Source organism: Bactrocera oleae, chromosome 3 (genome assembly GCF_042242935.1).
Source record: "Bactrocera oleae isolate idBacOlea1 chromosome 3, idBacOlea1, whole genome shotgun sequence".
Lineage (NCBI taxonomy): Eukaryota > Metazoa > Arthropoda > Insecta > Diptera > Tephritidae > Bactrocera > Bactrocera oleae.
In genome coordinates, this window is record NC_091537.1 from 83,013,503 (window position 1) to 83,037,636 (window position 24,134).

The 24,134-nt window shown below is 29.4% G+C and overlaps 1 protein-coding gene across 3 annotated transcripts in view; it reads left to right on the plus strand.

Annotated features, from left to right (window-relative positions):
• LOC106627189 (scavenger receptor class B member 1) overlaps positions 1 to 24,134 on the plus strand; it is a 55,854-nt gene that overhangs the window by 14,342 nt on the left and 17,378 nt on the right. For 2 of the 3 annotated variants that reach the window (XM_014247230.3, XM_036370561.2), the window contains exons 2-4: positions 22,669 to 22,760; positions 22,854 to 23,014; positions 23,412 to 23,556. In XM_014247230.3, the coding sequence (XP_014102705.2) occupies positions 22,669 to 22,760; positions 22,854 to 23,014; positions 23,412 to 23,556 (398 nt within the window). Of the gene's footprint in view, positions 1 to 6,827; positions 7,535 to 22,668; positions 22,761 to 22,853; positions 23,015 to 23,411; positions 23,557 to 24,134 lie in introns of those variants that run through there. The other variant, XM_014247229.3, reaches the window with a different exon arrangement.

Sequence of the window (24,134 nt, forward strand, 5' to 3'; positions counted from 1 at the left end):
ACATAATGGTTCAAATCTGTCACAGCCTTCAAAGTTGCTAGTATTTTCTTAAACACCATTGTTCACACACACAAAACGCACTCAAAAATGAAAAAACTTGCGCCCAAAACTCGTATTCGAAATCAAGATACTAAACTTATTTATTTACCATATCAATTAAATGGTCGACAGCAACTATCAATGACGAATTATGGTTATTGGTAGACGAATTTGGTGGCTGCTGCATTTATATAGCAAATAGAAGTGCTTCACATGGTTGTATGTATGTATGTGTGTGTTTCCGAAACTATTCAAAAGCGAAGGCATTGAAATTGCACGGCAAACACCGGCACAAGGGATTCTTGTCAAGAAACAACTTCCAGTGAAACTTCTCGAAGCGATTTCACTAACTCAACATATGAAATGAATTACGGTTATATATATAGTACATATATACATACATACATACCTATATATGAGTATGTAAGCATTGAAGTGCATGCGCAAAAGAAGTACAAAATAAAATCATTCAAAAATCTTAAAAATTTGCCGCACACTTCACAGCGCATTAACTTTTCGTTTGTATATTTGTCGCTATGGCTGATTTTAGATAAATATGTATGTGTATATAAATATATATATGTATATGTTTGCAGTAAATTTGTAAAACCAAGCCTTTTAAGCTTTGGATGACGACACAAATCATCTATTGATTAAATGGCTGGGCTTCGCGGACCAATTTGGACTTTGCGCTTTAACTGAGGTCTCAAAAAAGCGTCGACTTTCAGTTACAAACGCTTATAAATGAACATACAATTGTACAAACAAATATACAAGTGTAAAATGGCAACTAAACGCCACATTCAGCGCACCGTTGCTAGCGTATAAATTGTTGTCAACAGAATCCCATAACTTTTACTGTTTATTTTAAGCTAACGTAGATTGAGATTTTGCGACACATATAGCATGTGTATGTTATTTACATAGCTACACATGCTGTATGTGTGTAGATATGTAAATCGATATGATATTGACATTTTTGGTCCAAAGTCTCATTATAGTGCGATGGTTTACCGTAATGACTCAGACGAATTTAGCGTAAGGCGTGAAATAACACAAGAAAAAAAGGTGTGTGAAGTTTTAAATTTAGTATTATTTATTAAATTTTTTTTAAATTATTTATTTATTTTTATTGTTGATAAAATCTCAATGAATTACAGCGAACAGCGGTTCAGGCTGTTAGCATAACAGCGTAACGAGTAACAGTAACAGTTTACAGAAAATGTCAAAGAATATTCACTAACATTCTCTGTTTTAAAGAACAGTGCCGCTAATCTTCATTATTCTTTGGCAAAACGCTGTTAACTCGTCAGCAAACTGTATGCTTATACCAGAGAATGTTAATAAAAAGTGTTAATGAGCATTCTTGGCTCTGTTTATTATTACAAATACTTGCAGGTTAGAAAAAATGCGTTTTTTTCGTGACTTTTTTGAAAGGTGTATTGCGGTAAGGAGAAAAAAAATCGAACTTTATTCACAAGCGCTTATAACGCTTCAATATCAAATTATTATTGTTAAATATTAAACATTAAATAACATATGTTATGTTCATAGCATAATTCACTGTTACAATATCTTTGGTATTCTGTTAGACACTACTCTGTGTAATTAAGTCACCTACAGCTGATTGTGTTTGTCGGTTTTGCGGTATCATTGGACAGCACGCGTAATAAACAAACAATAATAAAATGCGTTTATAACTGTACGTGTTGCATAGCATGCAAAAGACATACTTACTGGTAGCAAAAGTTCAGCTAATTACTAATGTATTTGAAAAATGCCATAATTATTATTAAAAAGCACTATTTGGCGGATTTTTGCGAGTTTCCAGAACATAAGGAAGCTACTGTGAGAAAGTGACTTTGCAAAATCTTAGATATCAAGGAACACTTTTTTTTTTAAAGATACCTTACAAACATATACATATGTTCGTATGTATGCAAATGTGACAGTGACATGAAAAATGTAAACAATTGTATTTGCGACTGCGTATGTTCTATAACAATGACACCTGCAAACATTGGGTAATGATTGATAGACAGATTACGCTTGAATATTCAGAGCTGAGTTGAGTGTTTATTTCCACATTCGCGAAAATAGAAAAAATTAATTGATCAATGACTCGAGAATTTCAAATTTAGATTTTATTGCAGAAATGAATTTAAAAGGCTACTTGTGGTCTATCCAACACTATTAGTGCTTGAAAATCGTCGTGTTGGTAATCATAGAGATAGGTTAAGGGTTGGCATGCTTGTATTGGCTCAGAAAGCTATTTTGGTAATAAAGACTTGTATAAAAATTAGTAAAAATATTTTGTCAGCTCGGTCTAATATGGTTGTTAACTTAAAACAAAAATGTGTTCAAGGGTTTAATGAGTACTTCCCTTACAAAACAATGAAATTAGCTTCAAAATGGCAAAAAGTTATGAAACAAAACGCTGCATATTTGACCTAAATCGGATGATTCTGACTGTGCTAAGTAAAACGTTAAATTTAATGCAAAAGCAAATAAAAACGGGCTAAGTTTGGGTGCAACCGCACATTTTATACGCTTGCAAGGATGATAGCCGGGCACTTACTTTCAGGCATTGGCAAAACTTTATATTAACACTAAGGGGAGCTAAGTGAAGTATTGATCGGTTTTACCCATATTTAACATACGAGCATAGTATTATCAGGAAAGTTTTTTCCGAATTTCAATTTGACGGATTGACCGATATTTTCGATAAAATGTTCGCTGTAGGAACTGGGGTCCACAAAATCGGTATCGGAGGGCTTAAACAGTTATAAGGTTGCCTACTTTAAGTGCACTATTTGGGCAACGTTTTATAAGTGCGGGGAAACGCCTATTTTTTCAAACTTTTCAGCCCACAGGTGCCCCTTGCACTGCGATTCTTTGTGCCAAATTACAGTTCTATATCTTAACTAAGTGCTTAGTTATGGTATTCTATAGGTTTGCGTTTAATTGTATTTTATGGGCGTGGCAGTGGTCCGATTACAACCATCTATGAACTCTTCCTTACTTTTGCACTATAATGAGACTTTAGACCAAAAATGTCAATAACATATCGATTTACATATCTACACACATATAGCATGTGTACCTATGTACATAACATGACATGATAATGAGAATTTGGACCAAAAATGTCAATAACATATCGATTTACATATCTACACACATATAGCATGTGTATGTTATGTACATGGGCAATGGGTTTACCGTAATGACTCAGGCGAATTTAGTGTAAAGCGTGAAATAACACAAGAAAAAAAGGCGTGTGAAGTGTTAAATTTAGTATTATTTATTACATTTTTTTTTTAATTATTTTATTTGAAATATTTTTGTTTAAAATTTTTTTATTTAAAATTTTTGTGTTAAAATTTTTTTGTTTACAATTTTTTTATTTAAAATTTTTCTATTTGTAATTTTTATACTCTCGCAACTTGTTTTATTTTAAATTTGTTTTATATTTTTATAACCCAAAAATAGCGCAAGACATAAAAAGTAAACTCAATTGAAAAAGATTTTAAGATCAACTTAAATCTAGGTATAGGTATACAATTTATTTTTAATATAATTAAGAGATTCACACTTCTCTTTTGGTTTTATTTTTCATCTACTTTTTATATATATTGTAGTATAACAAAATATTGTATCTTTTCTTTAACCACATTTTTGCTGAATGGATTTCTTTGTATTCCCCCAGCATTTCCGCATAGACTTCTGTTATTGATAGAATCTTATACACGATCTAGTAAAAATAAACGCATTATTATACTTTTGCAGCATGTTGCTTTAGAGTATAATAGTTTTGTTCACCTAACGGTTGCTTATATCACCTAAAATTAATCGATATAAATGATAAATGAGATATAATATATATTATATAAAATAAACGATAATGAGATATTGTAATGAAACTTTGTACACACATTTTTTAGCAAAACAGTAAGGAAGAGTTCATAGATGGTTGTAATCGGACCACTGCCACGCCCATAAAATACAATTAAACGAAAGTCCATAAAGTACCATAACTAAGCACTTAATTAAGATATAGAACTGTAATTTGGCACAAAGAATTGCAGTGCAAGGGGCACCTGTGGGCTGAAAAATTTGCAAAATAGGCGTTTCCCCGCCCTTTAAAAGGTTTAATGTACAAATCTCTTAAATCATTTAAGCTACAATAGCCAAATTCCTTCCACTATTTTCCCTTAAGTACCACTACCGACACTGTAAAAGTTTATGAAATCGGATGATAACCGCGCCCACTTCCCATATAACGGTTAAAACCCACTAAAAGCGCGATAAATCAATAAATAACTACATCAGAGACATTAAATTTTACATCCGAGATGGCACGAAAGAGATTTATAAGAGTCGTGATCAAAAATAGACGATGAGCGTGCCACCGCCCACATTTAGGTGAAAAATCATATCTCAGGACCTACTCGACCTTGACATTTTCATATTCCAGTGGGAAAATGGGCGAAATCGGACTACAACCACGTCTTATATGGGAAACATAATTTTAAATTCTATCCGAGTCATTCACTTTCCAGTATGCAAATCAAGCACCAATATATAATGTATACGGATAAAACGTTGCCCGAATAGTGCACTTAAAGTAGGCAACCTTATAACTGTTCAAGCCCCCAGTTCCTACAGCGAACATTTTATCGAAAATATCGGTCAATCTGTCAAATTGAAATTCGGAAAAAACTTTCCTGATAATACTATGCTCGTATGTTAAATATGGGTAAAACCGATCAATACTCCCCTTAGTTTTAATATAAAGTTTTGCCAATGCCTGAAAGTAAGTGCCCGGCTATCATCCTCGCAAGTTGCAAGCGTATAAAATGTTCGGTTGCACCCAAACTTAGCCCGTCCTTATTTGTTTTTGCATTAAATTTAACGTTTTACTTAGCACAGTCAGAATCATCCGATTTAGGTCAAATATGCAGCGTTTTGTTTCATAACTTTTTGCCATTTTGAAGCTAATTTCATTGTTTTGTAAGGGAAGTACTCGTTAAATCCTTGAACACATTTTTGTTTTAAGTTAACAACCAAATTAGACCGAGCTGACAAAATATTTTTACTAATTTTAATACAAGTCTTTATTACCAAAATAGCTTTCTGAGCCAATAAAAGCATGCCAACCCTTAATCTATCTCTATGATTACCAACACCACGATTTTCAAGCATTCTTTAACTTTTTCGATGTTATCGCCATTAATAGTAGCCTTTTAACTTCATTTCTGCAATAAAATCTAAATTTGAAATTCTCGAGTCATTGATCAATAAATTTTTTCTAATTTCGCGAATGTAAAAATAAACACTCAACTCAGCTCTGAATATTCAAGCGTAATCTGTCTATCAATCATTACCCAATGTTTGCAGATGTCATTGTTATAGAACACACGCAGTCGCAAATACAATTGTTTACATTTTTCATGTCACTGTCACATTTGCATATATACAAACATATGTATATGTTTGTAAGGTATCTTTAAAAAAAAGTGTTCCTTGATATCTAAGATTTTGCAAAGTCACTTCCTCACAGTAGCTTCCTTATGTTCTGGAAACTCGCAAAAATCCGCCAAAAAGTGCTTTTTAATAGTAATTATGGCATTTTTCAAATACATTAGTAATTAGGTGAAGTTTTGCTACCAGTAAGTATGTATTTTGCATGCTATGCAACACGCAATACCGCAAAACCGACAAACACAATCAGTTGTAAGTGACTTAATTACACAGAGTAGTGTCTAACAGAATACCAAAGATATTGTAACAGTGAATTATGCTATGAACATAACATATGTTATTTAATGTTTAATATTTAACAATAATAATTTGATATTGAAGCGTTATAAGCGCTTGTGAATAAAGTTCGATTTTTTTTCTCCTTACCGCCATACACCTTTTTGCGGAGGTTCTCCTGGAGTTCAGTAACGAGATCAAGGGAATCCAAAATAAGCCACCGATTATTAAAGTACATTAAGTTTTGTATATGTATATTATTTTTATTTATTTATTAAAAAGAAGACTCTTCAAAAAAGTCACGAAAAAAACGCATTTTTTCTAACCTGCAAGGTTACGCCGAGAATGCTCATTAACAGTCTTTATTAACATTCTTTGGTATAAGCATACAGTTTGCTGTCGAGTTAACAGCGTTTTGCCAAAGAATATTATATTATGTTAACATGTAAACAAACGTGCTGTTAATGAAGATTAGCGGCACTGTTCTTTAAAACAGAGAATGTTAATGAATATTCTTTGACATTTTCTGTAAACTGTTACTGTTACTCGTTACGCTCTTATGCTAACAGCCTGAACCGCTGTTTACTGTAATTCATTGAGATTTTATCAACAACATTTTATCGATACAACAACGTCTCTGTTTGCGCTGTCAACAGCGTTTAATTGCTTGTGCTGCCAGTGGTCAAGCTATACCGCTGCTTTGAACAGCGTCTGAGAATGGCGTTGGCCGCTCATACAGCACAGACTCGGAATTACCTGATTACCGGTCTAAGCGACGCTGCTGCTGATGATGATGACTCGGCTTAAACGAGTAGAACAACAGTAGCTATAGCACCGACGGCCGCTTACAGACGGACAGACGGACGCAAAAAACCAAAACAAATAAAAAAAATTGCAAACGTTAACGTAAGTAGTAGCAGTCGCAGCCGCGCTTTAGCTTCCAAAGCGGCAGTCAATCAGGCGTCAGCGGCTAGCAAAACCGATATTTACCTGCCGTGTCGTGCACCGCAACGACTTCATTCAAAAGTGAGCTGCACAAGCGAGTAGACTAACTTTTCTCAAGAGCTCTCCGCAACGTTAAAAGAACATATCGTAAACGTTGAGTTAAACTAGCGACGCCTTCAAAAATAAGTCAAAGAGAATTTATAATAAACATTAAGAACATGTTAGAATCGCAACAAGGATAATCGATTATTTGTGCAAATTACAAAATTTTTAAAAAATATTGCCAATTAAAAAGTGTGATAAATAAACAATTGTTAAGTGCGCTTGAACTTAAACGTAAAGAGCTAGAAGCGTTTACTATATATTTTTATCGAAAACAAATCAAATAAAACTATAAATTTTTGTTGCATCAAAGATTTCTAGATGCCTTAGAATTTAACGGCAATTGTTTGCAATTTTTGAAAATCGAAAATTTAGTGCTTTGTAAAAGAAAATTCAAAGTAGAAATTTGACGCGAATATGAAAGATCTTACCAAAATATTTTCACGCCGTTATAGCGCGGTGAATATGCAAGACACAGAACAGCAACAGCAACAGTTGACTGCGTGTGCACAAACGTCAAACTTAGCGACGGCGACGACAGGACCTTACATAGCGTGCAGCACGACGCGCACCACTGAAAAGCAACAAAATAAAAGTTTGAAAGCCAATCGCAAAATGAATCCTGCCGGCATTCTAAGTTCGTTCTTTAACGAACGCAAAAGCAATGAACGAGCGCGTGCACCAAAATGTAAGTTGAATTTAAATGAATAAGAAGATTTTTTTAAATTTAAGTTGAAGAACGTTGTGTTGGAGAAAGTGAGAAAGTGTTAATTTTTGAAGTGAATGAAGGGAGTAAATAAATAATAAAAAAATTGTGTTTGAAGCGCATTTATTTTTTTTTTAGTAAAACGGCACAAAGAAGTAAACAAACCAACAAAATGAAGTAATTACAATAGTATTTAAACAATGGAATGCAAATATTTATATTTTTTAAATATTTTCTTCAATCAATAATTTTGAAAAAGTTTTACATATTTTGACAAAACGAAATTGTTTGCATATAAATAAAGTTGCTAACAAAGTTAAATTATAAAAAAGCCAAGAATAAAATAAAAATTAAAAATTTTCGAAGTTGTAATATTTTTCAATTTGAAAATAAAATCAAATTGTAAGCTATAAAATTAAAAATAATTTTTTGTCTTTTTTAACGAAATGTTTTACGAAAATTTGCAAAAAAAAATTAATATTTAAATATTATTATATTGTGCTAAAAAATATAAAAATAATTTTTTATAATATTTCTATTTTATTAAAAAATCTAAGTAACTCTGCTATTAAATTCTATTAACAATTGATTTAAGTTAAACTCGAAAATTTAAAACCATAAATAAATAAAATAAAACTTTAATAAAAAAAAACAAAATTATATAAAAATTGTCTGAATTTGAAAAAACAATTTGACTTGGAAAATCAAAAATCTGCTGTTAAACATGCTATGAGAGCCTAGTTAACTAGTGATGTTATTCATTTAAATCTTACTTTTAAACAGAAATAATATATAAAATTTTTTAATTGTGGAAAAACGTAAAATATATGTACGCATTTTTGGATAAAAAGTTGAATTTAACTATGAATTAAATATTTTTTAGAAATTTTTATAATAAAAAAAAAAACGATAAATCTTTCAATAATTTTACTACTAATTTAAAATTATTTGTAATTACTTTTGTACCCTTTTTTATTTTTGCTCTTCAAAGTGAAATATTATGGCGAATATTGAAATAAGAAAATTAAAATTAAATTTTGAAAATTATATATAAAACATAATATTTATAAATTAAAAATAAAAAAATTAAAAGGCCAGCATTACTATTACTAAAATCTAGAACAAAGAAACCAAGCCGTAGAAAAAATATTAAGAAAAAAATAAACAAGATAACTCAAAATAATAAATTTTACTGTCACAGGCGATGCAGAAGTTTGAATTACTTAAAAAAAAATGAACGCAACAAAAGATAACTACGCATAAAACGATAGCCCTCAAACAAGAAAAGCCGACAGTGCACACTGCGCCGAGCGACAAATTTATCTAAAAGACGGCATTGCTAAAGCCAAGAACATGTTGAACTTTATTTTTTTACTTTTTACATATTTTTTGTACTTTTTTATACATTTTTTTTTTTAGTTTTTTATAATTTAGTAATAGCACAGTTGCACCACGCAATGGCAATGCTGCATTTAAGTTGTGAAAAAGAAATGTAACTGCAATTGTTTGAAAAGTGCTAACTGTGCAGTAAAGGCAAACCAAAAATGCGCTAAAAAATAAATCGTTCGATTCACTTGTACTTTCAAAGAATTTATCTTGAAAAAGTTGTGTATATTTAAATGCATGCACGTACTTGAAAATTTTTGTAGTTTGCGTTTAGCAAACAGTGTTGCTACAAACATACAAAAAACCAAAAAACAAAATGCCCGACTAACTAAATGACCAAGCAAGCATCCGCCATGGCGCACCAGCTACCATTTGGTCAAATTTGTGAATTTCTTGATTGAGCGATTTGAAAAAAAAGTCAAGTTCTCGCCACTCAGCGAGCAAGTTACGTACATATATACAAGCATAAATGTAATAAATAATATTATATATTTATATACATATATTAAACATACATATGTACATATTTATATAATGTTATGTATGGTTGCGACGGTTTTGTTTAATAAATTTGGCGCGTTTATTTTATATTTCTATTTTATTGAGTGCTGCATGCCTATTTGCAAAGACACGCTTATTTTGTTATATAAATATTTGCGAATGTCGTTTTTAAATTACATATTTATATAAACATAAAATTGTTTGAGCACTCAAAAATTATAGATAATACCGCAAAATTTGTGCTTCAGGCGGCAATGAAACTTACTTTTTATTTTATTTTCAATTATTAGTATTTATTTTTGTATTTCATTGCGCAATTAATTTAATTAAAAGCATATAATAATGTTTTAATTAATAAAAAAAGCGAATTTCCGATTTTTCTTCTTTATAATATCCTTCTCATTTTTATTTCATTATTTCAGTTTTGTTTTTCCTTATTATATTTTTATTTCATATTTTCCTTTTTACTTCACATCTTTGCTTGCGAATTGCTTGCAAAGTAATTTTTTTACCTGTTAATTTATTTTCAATACGTTTATAGCATTCGTTTTATTTTTATTTTATTAACTGTTGCTTTTCAACCCGTCCTCCAGCTTATTTCGTGGTCAAGTTCAGGGATACACAATGAGCTCTTGCCAGCAGTAGTTAGTGTATTTGACTTTGTTATCGATATACAATACACATAATCGCGTGCAACTGCATACATAATTGCATACAGTGGCGAATAGGTGAACAGAGACAAAATATGTAATGATTATAGAAAATAATAAAAAAGTTAAAAAGTTATTAATTTTCACTTTTTTATGAGTAAACAACAATTTAATTTAAAAAAAGGATTAAAAATTTAAAATCAAAATTTTTATTTTTAATGTTGATATCGAGATTTAGTTACAAAATTAGTTTTCAAAGTTTTCATTTATACTATCAATATTGACTATCATTTTATGCAAGTTTGTCGCCAAATTATCTGAAGCCATGTTTTAAATGTTTAGTTGAGGTTATGTATAACCTAAAAACTAACTTTTGAAAATAATTAATAATAATAAATTAATTTAATAATTTGATTCGATTAATAAACATCATGCTTCCATTAATTTGACCACCACTGTATGCATCTGAGTGGCTGCAATTACACGCACACAAGTGTAAGTAAATAGTTTATTATGGAAACAGGTCGTGGAAGCATACACATACACATACACATGTGTTTTAGGCCTACTGCTATGCACACAACTATCTTACACTTAACCTGGCACTTGAGCGCACTCTACGCATGTGTGTTGACAGATTTTTCTGAGTACAATGAACTCGTACTAAAATTGTATACTTAATTTATTATTTTTCAGTAATAATTGCACGCATTTTATTTTGTTTTCATTTTTCGTGTACTCCATATGCACGTAGACCTTCACCGACTAGGCGTTTACACCAGTTCCAGCAATGCAATGCTGACAATTGGGTCAATGTCAATGTTTTGAAGCTTTATTTGCTTTTCTTTGCGGCACGCTTCATTTCTTTTTATAAACAAAAGAGACGATTTAAAACTATAATATTTTGTCTAATAGCGCTAATTGTCAACCAATGTTAAAATGACTAGTGTGTACAAGTATAAATATTAACAAAATGCATATAAGCAGTTTTTTGACGCATTTTTCCCTTTCCTATTAAACAATGTATGACTACTGATTTTATTATATTTTTAGACACGCTTCAGACTTGCATAAATTGCGTTATTTTATTATTTCTTTCGCATACATTAACCCTGAACCATGCGAAAATTCTCGAATTTCTTTCCAAATGTGGCGACATAGCGGGCTTCCTACCTTAACAATTTTCAGTCTAATCTATACTTGTACGTATTTATTTTGCACTAGCATTTAAAATTTGCATATCTACTTTACGGTTTTTTCGATGATATCAGTGCCAACTAATAACGAACCATTTGAACAAGTTGAGTTCACTTTAAATATCAGCAGCTCAATGCATGTGTTTTTTGTTCATGTTTATTCAATAGATGCTCTTAACCGATGTTGATGATGGTTAAATATGTGTGTATATATCGTATAATGCCTCGTTGTGTCCGGTTAGCAGCGTTTTGAACTTTTGTTATATACCTATTCTATCCCAGATATGTAAATATATAGTATTGTGGCGGCAAGGCGCATGCACAAAATTTTCGATTCATCAAAATTCCCGTTCGGATCCGTCCTAGACACACTTTTGCTCTTAGTATGCAGTTTGTTTCTGTTTTATTTTTATTTTATTTTTTATTTTACTTCTTAATTTATATTTTTCTTGACGTTCTTACCATTATTACTTTCATGCTTCCCATTTGCACTTTTTCCCCAAACGCCTTTTGGACACTTAAGGCCATCTTCTTTTGGTGCACAGCGGTCTTTTACCCCTATATCAAAGCGATAACGCGTTAACTTGTTTAATTAGCTCATCTTCTTAAATTTCTTAATAATTTATTGATGTTTGCTTTTTATGTAAGCTGAATTTGAGTTAATTTGCTTAAATCCTGCATTCAAAGCAAAGAGTTCTATACTCTCCGTTTTTTATTATGTTTCTTTTTTTTAAATTTATGATTTAATTTTTTTTTATTTTTCTTATATGTTTTTTCTGTTCACTTTTGACATGTGTGAAATTGTCTTTTGTCCTGCTGATTTGCCGGTTGCAATTTATCGATAAATTTATTTTAGATTTGTATTCAGAAATTTAGGCACGTGCGTTCATTTGTCAAATAAAGCAATCAATTGCTTTGCGTAGAAAATAATGATTTCTGCTGAAGAATAAAACAAACAAGGAAGAAATAGAGAATATTTAATAACAAAGAATTCAATGCTAATAAATTATAATATTTTCTGCTTAGACCAAAACTTTTTATATGATGAATATCTAACACGAATTTAATACACAATTGGATTTGGTAAAGCCAAAAATAAATAAACACTACTCATATGTAATTCATTATGAATATTTTGAAATAAAAGGTGATAAATTTTCGTTCGTCAGCAGAAAATATTATGATATTAATATATCTAAAATTTTTGTAGGAAATGTTCCTAACAAAAAATATAACGGTATTTTTAACCAATTCAAATTAATATCAACTGATTTCACATAAATGAATTTACTTACAAATTTACACATTTTAAGTATATATTGCACATATGCATGTACATTTATATCAGTATTGATTTGTATTGCAACGAAAATGACTTTTAAATTGCGTCCAGAAATTGTCCAATAGCTTTACTATTTCTTGTCTTTGTGGGATTTCAGCATTGTTGCTGTTTTGCAGAAATCATACAGCTCTGCGCCGGCGCTGCACTGTGGCGGCAAATATGTTGAAAGTTATTGCACACTTTTGACACTAATGTATACTCTTTTCCAATAAAAGAAACATAGATTATACAAGAGAATTCATCAAAAATGTTACAGGCGCTGATTGACTGCAGGCAACTCGTCAAATTACTTCACCACACGCGAAAATGCGGAGTAATCATTTTGATTACAAAAGCCACAGCAGCTAGCTATAGATTAAATGTTTGTTTGTTATTGCTTTGTAACATTTGCTATAAGCACATACGCACTGACACTACAAAATTTTACTATGCAACTGTTTGTAAGAATATGTAGTTTTGCGTAGAAAATTAATATAATAGAAAATTAGTAAAGTTATAAAATATTTAATTTCAGCGGTAATGCAGCTGACGCTTTTTGGTTTTTGTGCATATTTTCCAATTTTTCAAAGTTGTAGAAATTTTATGTAATATTACCGAATACCTTCTGGTGGCGCTAGCGTTATTTACGTTACTAACAACAAATTCAGCAAAATAATTTTATAAATTTGAACAAATATAAATAATAATTAAACGTGCAGTTTGTTTACAACGACTTTATACACATATACATATAATATCGATAGTCGATAATAGTCAGCTGTGAGAGAATGTTTGACGCTTATTTATTTGGTAAACAAACAATTGTTAAATAAATTGTTCGTAAAAATAGTATTGATTAAATTATTATATTCCTTAACCAAGCATACTTTTGCAGTTATAAATAATAATTAATAAGTACATAGTTGTTGTATACAAACATGCCTGCACAGAATTTACTTCATTGAAACGTGCTTGCGTTTGCTTTAGCCCACAAATATTTGGTCACAGCACTGTAAGGAATATTAATAACATATTAATTTATAACTTTATATGCATATATTAACAGCTTCAAAGCCAACATATTTGTCAAGTTAGAAGCGCTTATTTATATTAGAAAACGTTTTTAAGGTGTTAATGCAATAGCTTGCTGCTGCTTTCGTGCGAAAAGAAATATTTCCATGTACTTTATTGCATTTTTTACTTTATTTGCTACGCACACATTGTTTTGTGGCAACAGTTTGCTAATTATCAGCTTTCTGTTTATTGGTTAAATATTTGAATTATGCGTTAGCATGCTTTTTATGGCAAAACATGATTTGTATGCTTATGTACATATATTGCAGAATGCTTAAAATGGAAAGTTCAACAACATAATGTAGTGTATGAATATAGAGGTTGCAAGGATGCGAAAGAGGTTGCAGAATAGATAGTTTTTTTGTGTAGAGCTTGTGGATTTCAGGAAGTTGCGAATTTTTTTATTCAATTTTGATTTTAGATAAAAAAAAATTATCAATCGAATTTTTTAAATTAAAAATTGAATTTTTATTCAAAATATATTCTTTTTAACCCTTGGCCAGTAAAGTAAACATAAGACATTGTGTTAATGAGTTCATATTTAATCACTTAGCTTTACTTTTCATTAAAATACAAGCCCACATGAATTAAATACATATTAAGTTGTAATTAAAACTAAAATAATTATATATAATTTAACTAAAATTATAATTATATGTAATTTCTTTTAATAAGCGGTTGACATTAATAATATGTAAACAAAATAGATTAGAAAACCAATATTTTAATAAATTAGCACTCAGATATATTAAAATTTACAAACGTTTTACGCTCAACAACGTCAATAAAGACCAAAACATTACAAACTTGTTTAAACATTACAATTTACAATAGTAAACCAGATTGAAACACTTCTTATTCTTAGACATTTAATTTTTGACGTCAATTCAATTCATATTTTTTTAATAAGAATTTAATAAAGCCAAAAACAACTGTTAAGCTTTCAAAAAATAGTAGTAAATAACAAATATTAAATAAAACATTATTTTTAAATTTAATTTTTTTATTATATTTGCATATTTTTAAACAAGTTGACAAATATTCCCAGTCATTCCAAATCAATAATTTATAAACGCCCTAAAACAAGTAATTCACTCAATTAATAAACGCAATGAGTCACAAATTTACTGTAAAGCGTTGCCGCCGTTTTAATTTATTAATATGTATGTATTTATTTTTATACATATGTATATACCATACTTATAAACAGATATATTTCGCTTAACCGCAACCGGTTAAAGTTTAGCAAAAATGTCCATTTGTATTAGCTTATCACTTTAGAAAAGTCAGAATGACATTGGCAATTTCCTAAATTTATCTCATTTGCATAACAATACATACACCAGTATTTATCTTACAAATCATGCATATTTATGAAGTACAAACAGCTTTTGCTTAGTCAAATATCAGATTTTTGTATACATTATCTTAGCGAATTCCTAAAAACACCACCGCTAATATTGGCGATAATACAGTTCTAAGCAGAAATCAATTAATTTAACGTAAACTCGCTTTCGCTGACTCACTATGACATTCATGAGAGAGACTAGTTATTATCAAAAACAACAGCTGTTAAAATTAAAAAAAAAAAAAATTATAAAACATTAGAAGAACTTGATTCCGATCGTTCAGTTTGTATGGCAGCTGTATGCTATAGTGGTCCGATATCGGCCATTCCTACCAATGAGCAGCTGCTTGATGAGAAAAGAGCAGGTATAAAATTTCAGATCGATATCTCAAAAATTGAGGGACTATATCGTATATAGACAGACTGACAGACTCAACTCATCATGCTAAAAAAGAATTAAGAATATAAACAAAAATAAACAAACGTGAAAAAAATCGCCAAACACTGCTAGTGGAAACACCTGCTTGTCCCAAACTTATGCTAATGCGTTTCAGGCGTCTATAAAACACATGGGGTTTTACCAGAAAAAAAATCACTAAACGGCAGTTAAACTTGGCATCAACATTGGACCTCAAAACTAGCGTGGTGATCACATGTTAAACAACACACGAGACTAGTGCTTGGCGTGCGTCGTTTATGTTTTTTTATTTTATTCGCATGCTAATTCATTTGATTTGGTTATATCGTAATATTTTCCGTAGCATCTGTGTGTCAGGTCATTATTAATTGCTATTGAATGCTAATTTTTGGTGCAGATTTTTGTGTTTCTTGCATTGTTGTTAGTGCATCATTCAAAACAAATATATTTTTTATCATTGTCTCGCGCTTTTGTTTCACTTGGCTCTTTCCACGCCGTGAAAGTTATCTAATCGCATAGTCCAGTTCAATATGCCGTTTGGCATTTCATAAGTTTATTTTTCAAGAAGCTACGCACAATTTAAACCATATACTTGTACATATGTATATATTCGTTATATACATATTTGCCAAGCTGTCTTCTTTGAAAAGTAAACAACATTAACCGAAGTGATGACTACATTTAATTATCGATAATTTTTTTTCTTAGCTTGGTTCTGAAGTGGCAATTAATATGTAAATGTATATGTTGGCAGTGGGAAACTGCATCATATTTATAATATGTGTAACCGGCATAACTTAAAATAAAAAATTGTGAGCACAACTTTGCTTTATATATATTATATTAATTTAATGCAGTTAACGTTATTTACAATTATAATTAATGGTATTGGAAAAGAATTAAAATTCTTTGTTTTTATTTTATAAACTTACAATTTTTTTTAAATTATTTTATAAATTTTATTAAGTTTTAAATTTTTTATTATTATTATTATTATTTTTACATTGTGTACTCTTTCGCCAGTTGGCGCGTGCACTTTCTTCCAATTGATTGTAAAAAATTTACGATCGATACATGTGCTGATTTGTTAAAAATTCATAAATAGGCACAAATAATTATTTTCCGAAATAAAAATTGGTTTGTAACATTTGAAAAAAAAAATCTGCAAACAGCTTACTAATCAAAAAAAAAAAATTATTTTAACGCATACTTTAATAAAGTAAAGGTAAACAAACATCAAAATAAAAAAATGGATTTCCTAAGAATTTAGTTTGTGACAAATTTCTATGAATTTACAAATTTGTGCATACTTATTTATGTATGGTATGTCCATATAGGCATTTGCCTTGTATATATAACCGGCAAAGTGTTTGCATATAAAAACGTTTATTCATCGGACCACACCGGTAGCAAAAAACTGAAACGATATAAAACAAAAACAAAAAAACAACAACACTTGTTTGGCGTGAGAATTTCATGCCCACGCAAATTTTTTACAGGTTAATATATTTTTCAATTTTTAACGCGCTCACTTAATAAACAGTTCACGACTCCAGCTGAGTGACTCCGTTAAGAACACGCCGCGGCATGCGCAGTGGCGTTCAAATTAGCTTGCAACTACCGACAATTATGATTTGCGATTTTGTTATTGTTTTTTTTTTCGAGAATATATTATTGAATTTTGTTTCTATGTTGAATTTTTATATTTTATTATTGATTTTGCTACAAATTGACTGCCGTGGCGTGTGGCTTGCATAAATTATTATACACTTTGTACTTTTTTGACATTCGCCAAACAACAAAAGAAAATATGGTAGTTAATATTTTCCCTGTGACGCATTGAATAGTAGCCTAACATATGTTAAGCACTTTTGAGTAGTACTGTATAGCGAGAAAAGCAATTGTCAATCACACCTGTTGCAAAACAATTTGTGAGTACTTATATTTTTACCTGCATATATATATTTATATGGTATATTATTACATTTTATTTCTCATTTAAACACTTAAGTGATTCATTAATTGCCGTTTTGGCATGTATTTTTATTTCCTATAAATTTGTGCGGTAAATCAATATGAGAAAACGTAATAAATAATGTGAAGCGCTGCTGTATACGCACACGCATACACATGACACATCCATACATAGGTACACACAGATGGTACGGTAGCATCAAGCAGCACTACTGCGCACGGCTGGCTTCATTTATATTTATGGCCAGAACTTAAAGAGAACACCAAATTTGCGAATTTGCTAGTTTTACGACTAATTTGGCGAAGATTTTTTTCGTAATTTGTTTTTAACTTTTTTATAATTTTTAAATTGTTTTAATTTTTTTTTATATAGTTTTTATGTCTTACCACATATATACCGTCGGTGACCGATGCGCGCTATATTTATATTCATATGCCTAGCACGAGTAGATTTAAAGGTTTATGGAAACTTTCTGCATAATTCCTGAAACAACATTCATTTCTAGTAACTGTGAAATTCAGCTCACAGAAATATAAATATAGCAAACCAAATTGCTTGAAAAACCAAGTATAGCCAATTGTGGGTATTTTATGGGTATTTTTTTCATCATAAGTCTAGTAGCATGAACTGTTATAAACAGTTGCTAGTGTGACGTCTTTAAAACAGCTGATATTATCAAAATCACTGTTGGTTTTTTTCCATTAATTATAAAAAAATTCCATTAATTATAAATAAATGTATTCATATAAATTCAGAGCAGACTTAAATAAAAATTTAAAAGTTAAGAAAAATAATAATAAAACATTTGCATTTAAAAATATTTAAGTAAATATTATTAGTTTTGTTACCTTATAAATTTTCATATATTTAAGTATTTAAAAATAGTTTCGTATTAAATTTCATTTTTATATTTTTTGAGTTTTAAACTTGGTATCTGCACTTGTACCCATATTATTAGCTACACTAATGTAACCTAACCCTAAAGAATTTTTTGTTTATTATTTTTGATAACTTATTTTTTTTTGTTGAAGTGAAAAAATAATAATATTTTGCTTAAAACACAAAGTCTAACTCTGCTACTTTCAAAATCTAAATTGTGAAGTTACCTGCAGCGACTTCTGTTTTATTGGGTGACATGAGCAAATGTGACCGAAATGATCGACAATGATTTTGCAGAATTCAAAATATTTTTAAAGAAGTCACGAAAGAAATTGCAAATGACTACATGACAGCAGAAATGGCGAAGTTTGCAAAATAGCGACATATCTGTATGTTTATTACATATGTTTGTACATACGTTACCTATAAATTTATAGTAGCGCATGGTTACGTTTTTAGAATTAAATTGCTGGAAAATTCGTAATTCAGATAAAGTGACGTTTTTTCATGCGGCATAAAAAAGGGGTTTTTTGCACTACACAGCAGCGCACGAACACAGCCTGATTAAGCTGAAAAGATAAAAAAAATTTGTTTAATTAAAAATAAAAAATTTAACTAAACCTAAAAAAATTATATAAAAATAAAATTAATCAAAAATAAATTTGAAAAAAATTTAAAACGAAAAAATTATAAAAAAAAAATTTTATTACAAAAAAAATATAAATAAAAAAATAAATAAAAACTGCTTGTAAGCCAGCGTTCAAATGCATGAGTTGGCAACACCTCCGCTGCGCATATAAAGTGTCTAATTAGTAATATAGCACGTACAGATATATATGTATGTATGTGTGTAAGTGCATATGTCGGTATAAAATGTACGAAATATTTACGTACATATGTATGTAGGTGTCTATTCATTTGTGTGGTTGAACCAGACACCATCACCGCATTTACATATAATGTCATCAAGCTGTTTACACCTAAATAAGCTAAGAGTCACATTGATCTTCCTGAAAGTACTTCAAAAAGCATAAAACAAAAAAAAATCTAAACAGCACAAAAACAACAAGCTATTTGATGTACCAAGTGTACGCCGAATACGATGCGTATGCCAAGGTGATGCATGTACAAACGCGCTTGAATAAATACGAGTACATACAAATATATATACATATATGTATTTATATATACATATGTATACAAAGAGACCCATTTAAAATCATATCTATTACTTCGAAAGCGCGTTGCAATTCTTATAGCTATATCTATGTGCTGCGTTAAAAATCCCAACGCATAAACCACAAACGCTCTGAGCCATGAAACCTGGGGTCGATAACAAGTCCAGCTACATTCTTTCAAGCTTTGATTACTACTTTTGTGATTCACACTCATGTCATTCCATGCATTTTAGTGTGTAACTCATCAAGTGTCGTTAGCAGCAAATAACTCATCAAGTGTCGTTAGCAGCACAATTCAAATAGCACACTGTAGAAAATAGAGATAACTCACGAGCTTGTAGACAGCTGCTTATTTATGTAGTTAAGGGTTTAAATTGTTGCAATGCATACATATTAATCCGAAATATTAATATTTAACTTGCACTTGTTTGTATGTACATATTGTACATATGCATGTGTAAGTTTTGATTTATTTTTCTTAAGACTTAAATATCTTCGATTTGAGTTTTAAAGTCCATTAAGCGCACTAATCTACAGTCACTAAGTGAAAGTTGAGCCATTTGTATGTATAAGTAAATATGTTTTGTTGCGTTTTTGTTAATTAGTGTACTTTGTACCAGTGTAGGTGGCGATACATTCTATTTTAAGAGTTTAAGAATTTTCTGCTGATTTTTTTCTATATTTAAAAAATATATATTTTATATCTTTTTTGATGTATTTGTTTAGTTTTTTAAAATTTCTGTGCTTTATAGAATTAATATTTTCGTTATTTTTATTTTAATTTCTTGTGATGTCTTTAATTTTTTAATACTTTTTTGTGTTATTTTAAAATTTTGAAATTTTTTTACGGCGTCATATGCTCAAAAATTAATTTTTTAAGAAAATTATATTCTTCTATATATTAATTTTTTTGTTAAATTTTTTGAAATTTTACTTAACTTTGTTTTTTTATTTTTTGAGTTTGAAATTTGTCATATGATTAACAGAACATATCGTGTATGACTTATAGCACATGGCATATTTTATTTATTTTTTAAAATTAATTTTCTATATTATTATAATTTTTAAATATTTTTTAAACAATTTTTTAATATGTTTTATTTATGTTAATTTTTACATTACAGTTTTATAAAACTTAGTTTAAGTGTATTAATATTTTTTGTTTTCAAACATACATATTGTATATTTATAAATATCTATATGTTTCTAAATTTAATTACTGCCTTCCTGCCTTCTTTTTTCACTGCTGGTTCTTCAATTCAATGGAATCCAACTCACGAGCATCTGCAATTGTCGCAACCCTGACCAAGCGCAACAAATTTGTGTGTGTGTGTGTGTGTTTTTCTTGTTCAATTTACAATACATATACATATATGTACAAGTATACACACATGAAGCCACATACAGTTGCTTACCAAAAGCATGTAACCGGTTCAAATGTACTGCTCGCCGCTGATGTTTGACAGTAACTTTAGCGTGTTGCCTTGACCAACCTCAATTGCGTACGCCAGCCATCCAGAATATTCTTGGCAGGGATGCGAAACTTGTTTTTCCCCAGACACACACTCACATAGTACACATAAATGCGTTTTTTATTACATACTTTAGTGCTTTGTTTAAATCCCTTATTGGCTTTGCCTCTTTTATGGCAACTTAATGATTACAACTCTGCCACATGTATGTATATGCATGTGTGTGGGAAAGTAAAAGTTATGGCTCGTTGACTTCAGTGCAATAGCCTAATCAGCTAGCGGGCGCTGGGCCAACGCACAATGCAAGTTGTGAAGTCAACAGGAGTTCGTTGATACATACATACATACTCGTACATACATACTTGTATAGTATATTGTATAGATGCATGCACGTTGATATTATGCTGCCTGGAATGTGCTGACATGACTTGCGGTACGATAACATCTAAAGCATAGTTGCCAATTATGTGCAAACATTTGCACTTGTTAACAATTACTTTCACATATTTAAGAAAATTGCATAGTAAGCAGCTAGATTGTCCATCACGTGTTCATCACCGGCGGTCAAAGACTACAGTTATGCCATTTTTTCCGTTACCACTGCCCTTGACACTCTATTTTTATACAAGAGACATGAGACTGTCACGATTTTCTTGCCATATTTAGCTTTATTTTTTCGTTGTTTTTATTTTTCTTTATTAATTTATAGTTCTTTTACTGGAACTAGTTTTGTGGGGAATAAAATTATTGGGATAGGAATTTTTAATGGCAATAAACAACAGTGATTTTTGTTGATTCTTAACCTGTTGATTGGGGATAAATATCGAAATGGAATTTTTATAGAGCAATAAAAATAGCAAACATATGGAAATATGTATATGGAATTTATATAAATTAATTAACATAACAAATATATGTATAAGCTTTAAAAATTACAATATTATAAAAAAAGTCTTAAATTAAAAGTTAAACAATTTTTAAACAAAAACTTCTTAAATTTAAAAAATTAGCTTTAAAAATTAAAAAAAAAATTAAAGAAAATTTTCTTCAATTTATTTTTAAAAAAAGTATCTTAATGCATATATGTACTTTTTAAAACATAAATAAATAATTTTTAATATTTAATTTAAATTTATTTAAGAAAATAACGAAATAATTAATTTAATTTTAAGTTTAACTAAATAACAATTTAAAAAATTTTAATTTTAAATGTTTCTTTTCATAGAAAAATTAGGCATTAATTATTATTAAAAATTCCAATTGAAAATTGGGAAAAAATTTAAAAATAAAACAATTTTATCATTTACTTTTTTTTTTAATACAATAATAATAGACATAAAGTATTAAATTTAATTAAAATTGTTAATAAAAAAATATGCAAAAAACTTATACAAAGTAAAGTATGGCAACCTTGCACTAATTTCTTTTTTAATATTTTTTCTTATATTTTTCCATGCTATAAACGTATTTTATTTTATTATTTATGCACTGGTTTGATAGACCGACAACTGTCATTTAAAAATTGCAATATATTTTGTTGTAGCATTGCCACTATACTCAATTATAGACATGCGCTTGTTTTATCAATATTCTAACTACTTAACATTTATTAGTTTTCTCGCTATAAAACGCTTCATAAATATTGCAATTTATTGTCAACCTCTTTCTGTTGCGTAAATCAAATGTTTAATTATTATTATTTTTTAATTACTTTGCAGGCGCGTTTTTATTACTCGCCCTTGGCATATTGGCCATTTCAACAGCTGTGCTGGTGAAAATCTTTCAGCCATATGACTTGATCTTCAAATGGGTAAGCTTTGTTAGCCATTTATTTTCTAGAAAATATTATTTAGTAAAATTTTACAATTTACTGATTTTTGTCTTAAATTATTATTTTTTATAGAAACTGACCATGGAGGAAGATGGCGAAATTTTTAATTTGTGGGCCAAACCACCGGTAGATCTTTACATAAAGATTTATCTTTTCAATATAACGAATGCAGAGGCTTTTCTGGCAGGACGCGAAAAAATGAATGTGCAGCAAGTTGGACCATATGTTTACAAGTAAGTGACAGTTGAAGAGAAGGGTGACTACAGAGCAAAGAAAGTGTAGAATATGTTAAGATGTTAGAAGTATAAAAAATTTAATAAATATTATTTTCATTTTTATTTAATGAGAATTTTTTTTTTTAATATTTATTTTTTTTTATTGTCAATAAATTTTTTATTTACATTAAATTTAAAAATCATCAAAAATTAAAATTTTGCGTTTTGTTTTATTAAAAAAAAATATGTACAAAAATTAAATGTATTAATATTATATTAAAATAAATTTTTTTTTGATGAAAAAAAATTTTTTTTCAAGATTCAAAATTTTATAAAAAATATATATTTTATTTTTTTACTTTAGTTTTCCTGAAAATACTTTAATTTTCATTTTCTATAAATATTTTCATTACAGAGAAATCATGACGCATGAAAATATCACCTTCAATGCCAACAACACAATGTCTACAAAACCCAGTCATCCATTGGTGTGGCAGGAACACTTGTCTGAGGGGCATAAAGAAGACGATCAGGTGGTCATGTTGAATATTGCAATGCTGGTAAGTGTATTACAAACAATTTTATTAAATTAAATGTAAGAAAATATATATTTTTAGTTAATTTAATGTAAGAAAACATATTTTTCATTTAATTATATGTAAGAAAATAAATACATAAATATGTATATTTATTTAGAACTTCTATAAATAACTTTCCAAACTGGTTAGATACGTCGAATTTTATGCATATTGATTTCATTAATAATTAATTTCATTAATACAAATAAACACAATTTATGGGGTGAAATTTCGGCGCACAAAATGTAAACAAATAACTGGTATTGAATTATGGGTATTCATAGTATGCAGATTTAGTGTGACGGAAGTGAAGATTGAGAAAAGTTACCCGAAAAAATAGCATGCAAATTAATATCAAAATTTTTGCCAAAAAAACCTTCCGTTAAAATTATATGTTGTTTATTTGTACTCTGTACTGCAGTTAGCCAAAATTGATTTGAGGTTATTATTAGAAAAATATTAGAATCTTGTTTTATTTTGCCAGCAGCAAACCTTTTTTTATTATTGGAATTATGTTTATATTTTCCATTATCCTTTACATATATCATTTTTTAAAAATT